Raw genomic sequence first — 14611 nt, 5'->3', positions numbered from 1 at the left:
AAACGAGCCTCTGCTTGTGGTCATATTGTCAGAAACACTGAACTACGTTTTTTTGCCTTTCGTCCACTCCTGCAGATGAGTGAAAAAATTGTTGGTGTGCAAATGTGGTAACTAATGTCGATAGCAAGACTTCAGAGGAACTTTGAGGAAATTATGTCAAGGAAAGATAAAGAAGAAGAAATGGAAAAGAAATGAAAACGGTCACAGATTGCTGTAATTGTAACATGGCTAGTGAGCTATCATCATAATGGTTAGCATTGTGTTAAGTTTGATAAACAGCCAAAGAGACTGAATCAACTGTGGGTGTGCCATCTCTATCTGCACATGTTACTATGTTACTGAGGAACAGCTGAGATCATTAAACTCACTGAAGAGTCATTTCATGGTTCACTCCAAGTAGTCCATTTAATTTTACATTATGGTTCAATATTATCTACAGTTCTCCCTTTTTGATGCTTTAAATACACAGTGATTCTCAACATTATTTACTTTAACATTTCGATCAATTATACGGATGGAAATACATTTTCAGCAGCTTCAGAAAAGTTTCATAGCTCTCGTATTAATGGGCTGAGCCATTTTTTAACACTAATCTCTGTATCAAGGGGGTTTAAGAATGACAGCAGGATCTAATCCTGAGGCTCCAGTTTTAATACTCAGGCAGGTTTAGTATGTCTATTGCCTGTGAAATTTAAAGTTTCGCTATGCTATTTATGCTAATTATGATGTTTCTCATTTTGTTATGCTTACCAGTGTCTCCATTAGCAGTGTCATGAAAGAGATTCACCTTTCATTATGGCACACCCTAACACAATAATCCTTAGCGCAGGTGCCAGAGAGAGATGGGTTTCCACCTTTGTCTTACGCTCAGGGTACAATGACCAATATATAAAATATCACGGAAAAAGCTTTGCATAGTAATTTAAGTATATTGAGAGAAGAAGGCTTAAATATGCGGAGATTTCGGATTGTGCAGACTTTCTTGAATGCGTTTAAAGCACTTCATTAACTCTAAGAAGCAGTGCAGATGCATGGATTTACACTTGAAGGTTTAATTCTTCATACAGGTAGCAATGAACAGCACCTATTAAAGGACTATGGGATGGGTACGAGACTGCTAATGTACACCCAGGTTATTGTACAGCACTTTCACTGCTTATTATTGTTATAGTAGCATCCAGGACCAAAGTCAGTGTAGCTCCTAGCTGGTAATTGGAGGCCTGATACAGCTCCGAATTAGCTCCTCATGCTGGTGAGCTGGCTAGAGTACTTGGCAACCTCTGTGTGTCCCACTAAAAAACAACTTACTGCCTTTCCCGCTCCACTGATGGATAATTACTGACGCAAGACTGAGCTGGCATTCTCTCTGTTTCTTTAAAATTCTGTTTCAAAATGAAATAGGACTCATAAAGCGCTTTGGACTTCCCTGCCACACTGATGACTCCATATACAATAGTGCACACAGCCTTCACAGAGGCACAACATTTGGAGATAAAGTGATTAAGAGTGACAGAAAATCTTTAGGTGTGAAATGCTCTCATGGAAGACACCTGACTGAATAAGATCACAAATAAGGGTCCACTAGTCACTAAAGCAGCTGGTTGTGATCATAGCAGCTACCGTGATTAATCAAGTTTTTATGGGTCTGTTGCAACAGGTCAGATTCAAGAAATGACTTAAACAAAACAGGCTATGTAGCAAGCAAATATTGTTATACATTTAATGCTAAGAGCCCAGATGATGAAAAAACTAATGACTGTCAGCTGTTTTGAATGAAGCTACTTCCTTATGGGGTTTTAAATTGTAAAGATTGTTAACAGTGTTAACATTTGATGTAATTCTGCTCTTTTCAACAATGAGAAAGACTAAAGACGTTAATCAAAATCTACTTTTTATACCAATAGAATACATTTATGGAGGGACGCATTTGGTGATCGTGGCACCAACTGACTGGATGGCTCAGGTCTGAATCTTGTGCATTATTTGCCTCTTTGATAACACTTGAAAATATGTTAATCAAACTACCCCTACCATTTGGTTAAGACTTTTCCCATGCGGCTCAAAAGATAGTAACACAATCAACAGCTTCTGACTATTACTTTGTGATCTGAACTGCCCAAAATGAAAATTAATTTGGCCCACAACCTTCCAACCTCTCGACTTGGAGTAATCATGGAATCATTGTCCTCAGCAGCAGCTCTTCATTAGCACAGAAGGGGTAACAAGAAAAGGAGCAACGTAATTACTGCAGACTATTTTAACTGTACCAGACACTGCACAGCTCACAGTAGTACTTCTGTGAATTCGGTGTCATATGATGAGTCTGCACTGGAAAAACAAAGCCGTCGCCGGAGTCCTGATTCAGTACACATAACTGTGCAGCCTGCAGTTTTGACTGAAGCGTCAGCTGTGAGGTCGCTGGGCTTCAGAACCTGTGTGTTTCTAGACGAGAGAGATGGATTACTGGGAAACAGGAGAGAACACCGTCGAGTACTCATCATGCCATAACATTACGGCTTCACGGGCATTGCAGAGCCCTTCTCTTTGAATGGCTGCTACTCCTGCGGCCGTAGAAACGCGAGCGTGGGGACTGGCGGAGAGAGGGCCTGAAAACAATGAGCTGGTGATAACATTTTCCTATAATGCAGAGCTACAGTGCAGCTACATTATCAAGCGCGTTCATTAAATTCTTTGGCGTAATGGGTGAGCTCATGTCACAGTGTCACCTTACTGGAATCGATCAAGAGTGTGTAGCGTCTGCACATGATTTCACATCATGATTGCCCACATCATAATAATAATCATCATCATCATCCTCATCATCATCACACAGTCACACTGAATGCTTCTTTATGTAGCCTGGATTGGACAGTCTGGTTTTACAGTATCTGGTTGCTATATGACCAATTAGGACAAGGCCCCTAATGAGGCGGTGGATCATGTTACTAAATGCCCACGAATGGGTAAAGGAACATATCATAGCCGTGTGTTGTGTGCTGTGTGTGTGTGTTTGTGGGAGAAATAGAGAGAGAGAGAGAGAGAGAGAGAGAGAGAGAGAGAGAGAGAGAGAAGAGGGAGGGAGGAAGAGAAAGAGCAGTAAAAACAGCTCTCATCCACCAGACACTGGGGCGGGGAGAGGGGGGTTTGAAGGCTCCCACAGCCTCCGACAATGAGAAATTGAAGAATAGGGCTCTCTTTTAACATTCAGTTAATCACCTTCACAGCGAAAGAATGCGTGCATGTCGGATGCATCCTCGGCGTTTCAATAAAAGCGAGTGCACGTCGCGACTAATAATGAACGCGCCCTCCTCATACCATGAAACGGTACCCCCTGGGCAAGAAAACGCATCATTGGAATCGATAAGTGATTGTCGGCATCTGTGTGGAAGGAATGAAAGCGCCGGGATCGGGACGAAAGCGCCTTTATTTGCACTCGCATCCACGCTGCACAACAGGGAAATGACGAGGCTTTCCGGGCGCCAGGTCCACTGATCTGTGGCTGTAGCCCACACCTCCATGTCTGAATGTATGTGGACTGTGCAGGAAAGACCGTTCGGCGAGGGGCGCACGGGCGCGCACGCGCAGATCAACATTCTTATAGTAAAAAGCTTGGCAGCTGTGTATTGGAGGGATCTCAAATGTTTCCCTTGCGTGTGTTAAAAAGACCATTAAACCTCAGGAGGGAAATAAACGCGTCTCGGAGATGCTGGTCGAATAAAACCGTGGAGGATGGCACAGAAATACTCACATTTGCAGCAAAAGGGCCAGCCTCTTCCAGACATTATAGAATTCTAAGCGAGCCCAGTGACAGCAGAGAGACGAACTGGGTGGTTTGACTACAAAGCCCCCAACGGCAAAGAGCTTAGTTTCAGCCATGATTAATTACAATTACAAGCAACACATAGTAGGCCAATATACAGTGGCATCTTATGATCTTATGAGGTCTCTCTCTCTCTTTCTCTCTCCCTCAAGTAGCTATCACTTCACCTAACTGTATGCAAACGGGAGCGAGCGAGCGCGCCCTAAATAAATCGTGCTGTGTGCTGCCAACACACCTGTCAATGCCTGACACTGACAGTCAGCAAGCATTATTAGTCTACCTAATATAAGCCTATATGCTTCTATTCAAATTGACCCCCTCCCCCCTCCACACACACACACACACACACATATATACACACACACCCATACACATACAACCCCCCCAATCTTTCGCTACATAACGTTAGACATCCTATTCCACGCCTGTGCGCACACATGCATTTATCGTCAAATTAGCGCATGCACATTTTCTCTCCTGCATCTTTCGACGAATATCAACCCGCTTCTGAATGGAAACTGGGTTGCGATGGGGCGGTGTGAAGTTGCATCCTTACCACAGTCATCGGGGGGAGCCTGTAGTGTCCATGTTTGACGTTAAATATTCCTCAGCTCCATCTCTGCGGATCCTGCCTCGGTGTGCGAGCCCCCCTCATCCAAAACCGGAGTAGCGCTCCCTGTGCGTGTTCCTTTTTTTTTTTTTTTTCAAATTTTATTTCGGCCCCTCTTTTCCCACATGTAAACGGCGAGGAAGGGGGGGCGAGAGAGACGATACGCCACCTTAGCACAGACTCCCCCTCCGTCGGATTGGAAGGTAATGGGTCTTAAAGAAACATTCTCTCAGCATTCTCCGCATCTCTGTGATTTACGCGCGCGCCGCGCACTCGCGCGCACTCACAGGCCAATCAAACACCTGATTAATTATCCAGCGTGTGTGTATATCTGAGACAAGAGCACAATAACTCACCATTTCCTTGACAATCGGCGCGCCCTGCCCTTATTTTTTTGAAATCCGCCACTTTAATAGAAATACAGTGTGCTCCACGAACAGCATGCCAATTATTTTGACATTAATAAACTGTTTTGCAAAGAGAAAAGCCAGACTTGTGCACTGTAGGACACAATTTAGAAAACCTCATGCAACATATATTCTAATAATTTAAGCCATAACGGGTTAATCTGTCAGTTCTGCATTATATGCAGTGGTTTTATGGAAAAACCCTCCATAAAACACACAACTACTCACACACTGAGCATCACACTTTCCCTATCCTGCTGCAATATATAGCAATAACTCTTAAAATGTATTCAAGAATGCTTTAATGCTTCTTATGAGGTTGGGATTGCATGTCAGTGATATTAAATCATGGCAAGAATACATTTAAAATTAAATTTTGATCCATTTGTGAACCATATCTATGGTCTCAATCCTCAATCCAGCACACAATAGATTCAGCAGCCCATACATAAATGTAATCTCAGTTGTTAATATGCATGTTGATATTGAAAGCACATTTGTAAACAGATCAGTAGGTCTGGCTGTGTGTGTGTGTTGCTCAGTAAACATAAGGTGGTGCTGTCTTTAAGAGAGGGAGCCTGGGAAGGGGTGATGTAATGTGTTCTCAGACAATGATGTCATCGACTGAGACACCGCAAGGATTTAAAGTGACAAAGGCATTTTCAGCGGCTCCATGCAATTCTGCATCAGGTCTCCTCGGAGAGCAGCGCCCGAGCACCCGTGGGACCTTCACTGAAGGGGGGTGGATTCAACATGAATGGTGCACATGTAACGCAGGAGTCCGTGACTTGGTGTAGGACACAACATGTTTATTAATCAGGATATCTGAGATACAAAACACATTCGGTTACAGTGGATTACCAAACGCAGCAGTCATCTAAAGTTGGATAGGTGCATATTCGGAGAGGAATAAACGTGTTTACCTGAAGTACTGGGCATGTATTTGATAGCAACTATACTTAAATACATAGGTTTTTTTGATGAAATATTAAGACTTTCCATTCTATCTGCATCAGTGTCTAACTACATATTATGAATAAAGGAAATGTTCAAGTTTACAGAAGATTATGTGTATGTGTATGTTCCCATCATACAATTACAACTCAACGTTAGGTCCAAATTCCTTCAGTCAGCTAAAGTCCGCCATTTTCTATCAAAATGAATCACTGAACTGTTCTTGTCCTTCTCGAGTTCATTCACTTAAGCTCCTTACAGTATCTGTTCTTGTTTCTACAAACTTGTCCTTATCACTGTTACTCTTGCCTTTCCAAAAGAGGCACTCCGGCTCATACCTCTGCCATTGCACGCAGAGCTGGTTAGAGTGACGGCAAGCTTGTCACCACGTTCTTCTTCACTGTTCTCATCACTTAAGCTAGTGCATTTCTTCAAATCTCCAGATCTCTCTCCAGATCTCTCTTGGTCCTCCTTCCTGTCTCCAGACTCTTTCGGCCCACCGTGTTCCTCCGTTGTCTTTGCACACTGATCAACGCCCTCAACCTGAGCTCCATCAATACTTTCCATAACTTCCTGCTCACTTTCTGGCCTCGAGTTGTCCTTGCATTCTCTTGGAGCGGTCTGTTCATGAACACTCGCCTCTTTTTCTTTGTCTTGGATTTCCACTGTTGAATCTTGGGGTTTGATATCAGCTGTATTATCTGATGGCAAATGTTGAGTAGAGTCTTTGCTCTCTTGGTCAGATGATGTCCCAACAGTACTACTCACTTCACCTGGCACAGATTCAGTGATCAACAGTACATCCTCTTCTGGTCTGGATGGTGTTGCAGCATTTGAATTCCCGTCGTTCTTTGTTATGTCTGAGTCTGAAATACTGATGTCGCATGCAATCTTATAGAAGAGAGAATGGTTCTCCTTCATTTTCTCCAAGCTTTCACTCATTGTTGAGGATATTTCATTGGAATCAGTGTTGTCATCAGTGCAGTCCGTTTGGTTGTCAATGTCAGCTCCCTCTTCTAAACCAGGAATCTGCAAAGGTATGAACTCTTGCCACTGGTTGGTAGAAAGGAACCACTTGGCTCTCACATCAGAGGACTTGCTTTCTTTATCATCAGCTGAGTGTTCTTCAAGCTTTTTATGCTCGTCACTCTTGCAACCTATAAATCCTTTGCCTCCATCTTTCTGGTAGACGGTGATGGATGAGATGTGATACGGTGAATCTGGACGTTTGATTTTAGTTTTAGTAACCCCTGGTCTCCCACTCTGCTGTGTTCTGTTCACAGACTGGGCCTGACTTTTAGATGTGTTAACATGTCGATGTTCTTCCTCTTCATCCTGAGATGGTGCACTAGAAAGCAGAGGTTCTACGGAACTTCTGAGGTCATCTCCACGGCTTCCATAGCCATCGTAAGACTCATGGCCTGAAAACAGGAAACCAGGCAGGATTTTATCACTTAGTGAAGTGGTATTTACCAAGGAATGGGTTAAACTGCAACCTTACTGTTGCATTTACACTCAACAACAACTTCATTAGCTACACTAGAGAAAACAAATGCATTCTAATATAACAGCCCTGAACTAAATCTTAGCTCCATGAAGGTTGGTAGAAAACAACAAAGAAAGCTGATGATTCAATTATGTTTTCATTTTGGAGGCTGCAGTATGTAGTACTATTGAATTGTCTTGTTGTATTTTTGTTGTTGTACTGACACATGCTTCTGTTCTTTTGACTACACTGATCAGGCATAACATTATGACCACCTTTCTAATATTGTGTTGGTCTCCCTTGTGCCTCCAAAACAGTTGCATCAGAGAATGGACACGGGCCTTCTGAGGGTGTCCTGTGGTGTCTGGTAACAGAATGTTGTTAGTGGGGGCCTTTGAGTCCTGTGGGTTGAGGGGAGGGGCCTCTGTGGATCATCCCACAGATACTTGATCAGTTTGGGATCTAGGGAATTTGGAGGCCAGGTCAACACCTTGTGCTGTTCTTCATGTTTTATGAGTTGTCCCTAAAGCGTTTTTGTGTGTGTGCCTGTGTCAGGCTGCATCCTGCTGGGGATGGCTGCTGCCATCAAGGAGTGTCATTGCTATGGGGTGGGGGTGTCTGGTCTGGTCTAGGTGGGTGCTACATGTCTAAGTAACATCCACATGAATGCCGGGTCTAAACATTTCCCAGCATTGTATTGTCACTAGATGGTCAATGTTATTTACTTCTACTGTACTTCAACGGTTTTAATGTTGTGGCTGATAGGTGTACATACTCCAAAGTGATCATGCCGTTGAATTATCACCTTTCTGATGCTGTCTCAACGTAAACTGAACAATATAACAGCCATGAAGCTAAGGTTTAGTGCAGGAGTGTCATGTTAGATGGCATTAGTTTTAAGTTGTGTATCTAACGTAGTGGCAGCTGAAACACAATGCTTGACTTATTTGTAAGTACCTGCTTTCATCCTTTGTTTTCTAGCTGTGTCAGGGGGCACCCGGTGAGCGTCCTTCCCCTGTCCCCTCAGTGGGAGGTGATTGTGTGTAGTAGCGCTCTCTCTGGCTGCGCTGATAGATAGACAACAACCACTTTTTAGAGACTCTCATTTACACAATGCACACACAAACCAAACTAAAAAAAAAAAAAATTAATCCCACCTCCGTATGACTCTCTCCCGTATTCGTTCCACCCGCCGTAGCTTAGCCTCTCGCTGTTCAGGGGTCAGACAGAGGTCAGGGTCCATGTCCCGGGCCAGGAGGGCAGAAGACCGTTCATCTGCCTGTTCAAGTAGTTTTGCAACAAAATGCGCACATGACTATGGCCTCACCTAATAGGATATCAATGCAATTCATCATCTTTTAATACAGGAATAATTATAGGAAATAATGCGAAGGAATCACCATTCTACTTAGCATAAATTTTATTTAATTATTTCTTACCCTGATGTCTGCGCTTTCACTTCCGTTTCCTAAATTTGCTTGGTCTTGCACTTGACTGCTTGAGGGCTCCGAACCCTCAGCCTTGCTCACAATGGACTTCCTGGACAACCCTTGCTGTCTGCTTGTTTTTCTGACGGGCTGGTCCTGGTGCATGTCTACCAAGGACAGGTTTGGACCTGCGCTCTCCAACAATAGCCGCCTGGGTGGTTTGTTCAACAGCTTTTTGCTTTGCTCGTCCGGTCTCTGCGGCATCTCAGGTGAGATCTGTTCGGGAAGTGGAGTGTCAAGTTCAGCCGGGGGATCCTCAACGGAAACCCGTCTGGCCACGAGTGAGGAGGGCAGCACAGCCGTAACAACTCGTGTCACCCTTAAGGGAAAAGGAGTCTGAGGAAGACGGATTAGTAAATGTGTATCTGTAAACAACATAATGTAGTGATTCAGTCAGTTATACTAATTAATGATCCGGCTAACCTCCTCTCGTGTCTCTGAACTTTGACCCTGGGTATGGGCACTTGGAGCAGGTATGGGAGGTTTCTTTTTATTGGTCAACCTCTCCTGATTCCTCTTTATCCTCTCAATCTGCTCCTCTTCACTCATCTTCATCTTCTAGAAAAGACATAAGCTCTTTAGATTGTGTGTCATTTATGAACACTGCACCACACAAACACATCAAGCCAAAATCAAAAGTCAGGATTGATGAGATGATTCTGTTTTTGCAGAACCTGTATGGCTGCTTGCCTGCTATGACTATGTATATATATATATATATATATATATATATATATATATGCGTGTGTGACTGCACGTGAGAAAGGGGGGTTGGGTGGCTGAAGCGAGAAGACCGAGCCTGTATCGAGACACGAGCCTCTACCTCCCCCTCTCGCCTAAAACAGGCACAGCAACATGCCCTAATTGCAAGGCAGATGAGAGAATCAAAGAATTGGAATTTGGCTGTGATTGCAATGAGGAAAAATCAGCTTTGACTGCTTCTATATTTGGACGGTTTTGGACCACACTGCATACCAGCATATGGGAAATTGCGAAAGAATCAAACCTTGGTTGATTGGTTGGTTGTGTCTGGTGGGATCCACTTTGAACCAGACTGGAATTCTAAAGATGGAATAAAAATAGAGAAACGAAGAAGATAGAGGGAATGAGAGTGGATTAGTGGAAGGAGAGTGACAGGAAGAGGGACTAATATGAGGGTGGAAGGCAGAACAAAGCCATAGGGTGACTAACAACATTTTGCATACAATGCCCATCAAAGCTATTAATAATCTACATGACACATAATATTGATGTACAGCACAGTGTATTTCTAGCACTCCTTTCATTTATTCTATTTGTATTGAGCATATGTGTGCCAACCGGATGCGTCTCTGTGTGCTTTCACATTAAGGAGGTCAGGCTGGCTATTTCCTCTTCTGCGTACAGGATCAACAGCGTGGCTGTAGACGCCCTGAAACATAGGCACAGAAAAACATTAAAGCCATTGTCAAATCTGATTGTGTCCATCACTGACTGTGCCACTATGTCTCACCTCATATGGTGACTCTGTCCAGTCATGGCCCTGGTCCCTGGTCGGGTGACTTTCCTGTAGCTCCTGGGGTAATGGAGGGCGGACTGGTGGCTCTTGCTCCATGTCCTGCAGGGATCACAGTCACAAAGGACGAAACTGTAAACTTTTGACGGGCGAGCCCACTGCATCAGTGCCATTCTGAAATAAACGCTGCCCTCTGGGGATCCTGTTGTACTCTCGACACAGTTTTCCTAATATCATGAATACTATTTTAAGAAAACACGTGTGGGCTCAAAGGTCAAGTCAGCAGATGACAGCAAATTGATTTTAACTGTCGCCTTGAGTGGACGACCGTTCCCTTGACAATTGAACAATGGACAGGAGTTTTACCATTGGCAAGCCTCTCTCTGTGGGAGAGCCAGGAGATCCGGGATGTGGAGCTGAGGACTGGAACACTGCGGGGGGGGGACAGAAAAAGGTCAAAGTGTTGTTCATTCACTGTCAGGTTTCATGAGCATAATCAAGATGGACAAGGAAACTTTACACAGTGGTGTCCCCAAGTGGCACAAAGGAGTAAGTGTTCGGATTTTTCTAAAACAAAATGCACATAATGTCACATCTGTTCACTCCTTGTAAAGTAAAGATAAAAAAAAAATGAAGAAATGATACAGTGCATTTTTATGTAAAATGCTGCATTGTGAAACTATCAAGGGAAATACTTGGTTTAATGTGCTGAAAACAGAATTAGTTAAGTCACTACGTGGCTTGATTCACAAGATGTGGTCATTTAAACAATTCATATCATGTTGTACATATGTCCAGGACTGATCGCAGGGTTGGTGGTGTAATCCCCTGCTCCTCCTGTCCACATGTCGATGTACGGCAACACACTGAGTCACAACTAGCTCCTGATGGTTGGGCCAGCATCTTGCATGGAACCTCACGGCATGGGTATGTGTGTGTGTGTGTGTGTGTGGCGATGGTTGGAATGAAAGGGAAAATTGAAAAGCAACTGGGATAAAAGAGCTACATAAATGCAACCCTTTACATGTTTGAGTATTTACTGAAATTATAGTCTGTGATTTTGTTTTGTGTCAGTCAAGAAACAATAAAACGAATACAAGTATAACTCTACTGTTTGTGATTGAGAGAAAAGAGGAGCAGGAGCAGCTGATCCTTACTGTGGTGTCTCTGTAGTCCCAGCAGGAAGCGGAAGTGATCCCTGTTGACCTTCAGTCCAGCGAGGATGTCCTCCATCATCCACAGCTCTCTCTGAGCCTGAGACTGCTCCTGATAAGATAGAAAGTGACTCATGAGATACCTTCCAGCAACAACATGACGATGGGTGGAAAGGCACTGGTGGCTTCAAGGTCATGGTTCAGCACTACGCATGCACATGTATGGATGGGCATACCCAGAGATAAACTTGTAGTGGATGCGGTACACATGTGAATCAAGGTTAATATGCATCTGGCTCATGAGTTCCAAATACCTGCGGCATGCCAAAGTTGCAGATGTGCTGTAGGTGTGAACGGATAACAGACAGTTCACTCTCCATTCTCTCATACTGACTCCATACCTGCTCCATTTCCTGAATGTAAAGATCAGAGGATTTGTGAATGTTAAACTTAACCAACACAAGAATTATCTCTCGCTGTGATCACAACAAACTGTTCGGTCTTGTCACTCACCAGTGATACGTCACACATTCTGGCCCGGATTGTGACCAACTCTTCTTGGAGCAAAGCCTTCTGGGTCAGTGCTTCTTCATGGGCCCGGGGCCCTTGGCTCTTCCACTCATCCAGCTGCAGCCTGGACACCTCTAATGCACACTGGACACTGTCCTGCAGCAAGAACATAAGTTTAGATTTTACATTTTTTACTGTTACTGTTATATTTGAAAGCCACAGTGTACAGCCTAGCATTTAGTTAGCTTATATTTCACAAGGTTTGAAGTGTCCTCTGCTGCTCTGTGGGCCTACAAGCCAGCAGCACTTATTTAGTTCATGTAGATTGTAGGTTAATCATCATATCACATGACCGTAGGTTTGTTAGGGTTTCTCAGTTGGACAGGGCCTCTAAATGTGTTTTGCCTGGGATCTTGGCACAAGGGATTGTAACATCTAATCCTGTGTATTAATGAATGTTATTTTATAAATGTATTTCCCAAAAAACTTCCATTTAAAAATCTGAGGATACCTCTTCAGTTATGTTTAAAATTTGTGCAAAAGCTGGAGATACATTTTTGAGATAACGTTTTGTTTGCTTTATTGTAAGTTTTACAATCCAGTGGTACCCAACAAATCACTGTACAAACCATCAGCTCATCTATACGTGCAGCACATTAGCATTTAAAAACTGAATGTATTGGTTGGGCATTCTAAATAGCCTTAAATTTGCAGACTTCTTTTTTTCTTTTTTTTTTAATTACTGACCTTATCCATTTGCAGCTGGGCCAGTTCTACAGACAGAGACTGCAGCAGCTTATCACACCCACACAGCCTCGTCAGCACGGCCTGAAGAGGGAAACTCAAACTCATGACTACTCAAGAAGAGATGCGGAATTAATCTTAATGCTACACCTTATTCTTGTGACTAAGATCCACGCACTGTAGCTAAATTATGAATACTCACATCTGCTTCACTTTCAAGAGGCCGGATTGGTGGCATTTCCCTTGGGTCAGGTTTTGGGCCCTGAAAAAGTATCATTGTTTTGTTTAATAGCACTTTTTTGGCACTGTTTCTTCCATTTCAGGAGCATTTAGCGTAAGCTTAAAGATGTGAATACGTGTTTCTAGGATATTTCTTTAATGAAATAATATTCCCACCAAAGTGAATATATATTTATGGTATTAAGAGCAGGTTATTGCTTTAACGTTAGTGCTTGCATGTTAAAACTGTACTAGTCATTACATGCACAGTAGCATAATCATGTACTCGTCACAGACAAAACACACAATATGAATGTCACAACTGCAGCTGTAAAAGTAAAATTAAACACAACAACATGTAATTTATTAGTAACAAAAATGTGCACAATAATAATTAGTGTCAATATAAAACAGTGACATACACATAACAATACAGGACATCACAGATTTCAATACTGTTAAAGTCCCTTTGTTAAAAGCCTGCGCAGTTAAATGAATTTAAATCTAGAACACTGCAACACAATTCACCAAGCTGTACCACACAAATGAGCACACAGCGCAGCTCAGCGGGCAGGGCTGTACCATAGCTGGCGGTAGCACACAAACAGATAAATGGCTGGGGTGATGGTGATGGTGGTGGTGGTGGTGGTGTGGTGGATGGGGAGCATGTGCTGCCCTCGATGAGGGGGGCAAAGGGGGCAGTAAATCTGCTTGTGCCCCCGTAGAGTAGCTCTGAAGGAAGAAACAGCATGTACACAAGAAACCCATGTTATTAGTGATGTTTAACTCAATAACCATTGTATGTTCATACTCAGTAGCTGTGCTCAGCGCTAACTAAGATGTTTTGTGAATCTGTTTAACGTCAGTACATTCTCACCTTTCCCAAAGCTCTTCGCCCACTTGGTGTATGATGGACAGAACCATATGTAGGTACAGGCTGTAAACAAAGAACAAGATAAAGAGAGAATGACTTGTTGACACAAAATTGCAAGTTGGAGAGGCATGCTTTTTAATCCATAATATGAGTCCCAAAAAAAACATTACGCAACTTTACACATCCCCTTTGCCCACTTTCTTTCCTCCCCCGCTCTCTATTTAAGCTATTTGCTAAAAAGATTAAACAAGTTACAGATGATATGGCAATATCTGAATGTGCTATAGAGCCAGAGAATATATTATACACAATTTCCACAACAGTAGACTATAAAAAGCAATCTATGAGACAAAAAAAATAGCTTCATGTGTGTTTCTGAAGCAAAAACTAATAGAGCTAATTTGTATAATACATTCAAAGTCCCATTCATAAGAAAATGAAGTAGTTATGAGACACACTAGAGACAAAAAAGAGAGAGGAAATACTTGTACCTTGGTATCTTTTACACTATGTTTAAATACAATTAAAGAACTGAAATAATTAAAGGAACTACCTACTTTTTACTATAAATAAAATCAATTAATCTTATTTTGTAGCACCTACACTTTTAGATTAAATAAGAGACTTATTGTAGAGTATAATGTTCAGTATTATGCTACATGGTGAATCTAGGCTATTGGAAAATACTTTGTACAATAAGACAAGTCCTGACCTTGCTCAGACTTTGCCACCGTTCTGTGACTGGAGTAGTAGGAGTGGATTTGAACTCCAGCTTGGGTGAGGCAGGTGCGTAGTACAGAGTCTGCGGAATCACGACCAGGTCATCGTGTGGTCGAATGTCAACCCTTCCC

At 42.8% G+C, this 14611-nt stretch overlaps 2 protein-coding genes across 2 annotated transcripts; both read right to left on the bottom strand.

The window, feature by feature from the left end:
• Nucleotides 1-5544: 5544 nt before the first annotated feature.
• Nucleotides 5545-10361, bottom strand: LOC311504013 (uncharacterized protein). Its single transcript, XM_084566955.1, has 8 exons — nucleotides 10257-10361; nucleotides 10085-10175; nucleotides 9771-9826; nucleotides 9188-9322; nucleotides 8717-9100; nucleotides 8435-8556; nucleotides 8235-8344; nucleotides 5545-7212 (listed from the first exon to the last, which is right to left on the bottom strand). Exons 1-8 carry the CDS (start codon nucleotides 10356-10358, stop codon nucleotides 6068-6070), a joined length of 2145 nt encoding a protein of 714 aa, XP_084423081.1. The 5' UTR covers nucleotides 10359-10361; the 3' UTR covers nucleotides 5545-6067.
• A 201-nt stretch (nucleotides 10362-10562) lies between these two features.
• LOC311504306 (pleckstrin homology domain-containing family A member 7-like) lies at nucleotides 10563-14611 on the bottom strand (the record flags this gene model as incomplete). The annotated part of the gene is made up of 8 exons (XM_084567325.1): nucleotides 14473-14611; nucleotides 13469-13823; nucleotides 12870-12929; nucleotides 12671-12751; nucleotides 11927-12079; nucleotides 11728-11826; nucleotides 11417-11525; nucleotides 10563-10690 (listed from the first exon to the last, which is right to left on the bottom strand). Exons 2-8 carry the CDS (start codon nucleotides 13682-13684, stop codon nucleotides 10563-10565), a joined length of 846 nt encoding a protein of 281 aa, XP_084423451.1. The 5' UTR covers nucleotides 13685-13823; nucleotides 14473-14611.

This window comes from Chelon labrosus (genome assembly GCF_963514085.1).
Source record: "Chelon labrosus genome assembly, chromosome: 19".
NCBI classification, from domain to species: domain Eukaryota; kingdom Metazoa; phylum Chordata; class Actinopteri; order Mugiliformes; family Mugilidae; genus Chelon; species Chelon labrosus.
Note: the sequence above shows the minus strand (reverse complement) of the source record. Positions and strands in the feature narration are given on the sequence as shown.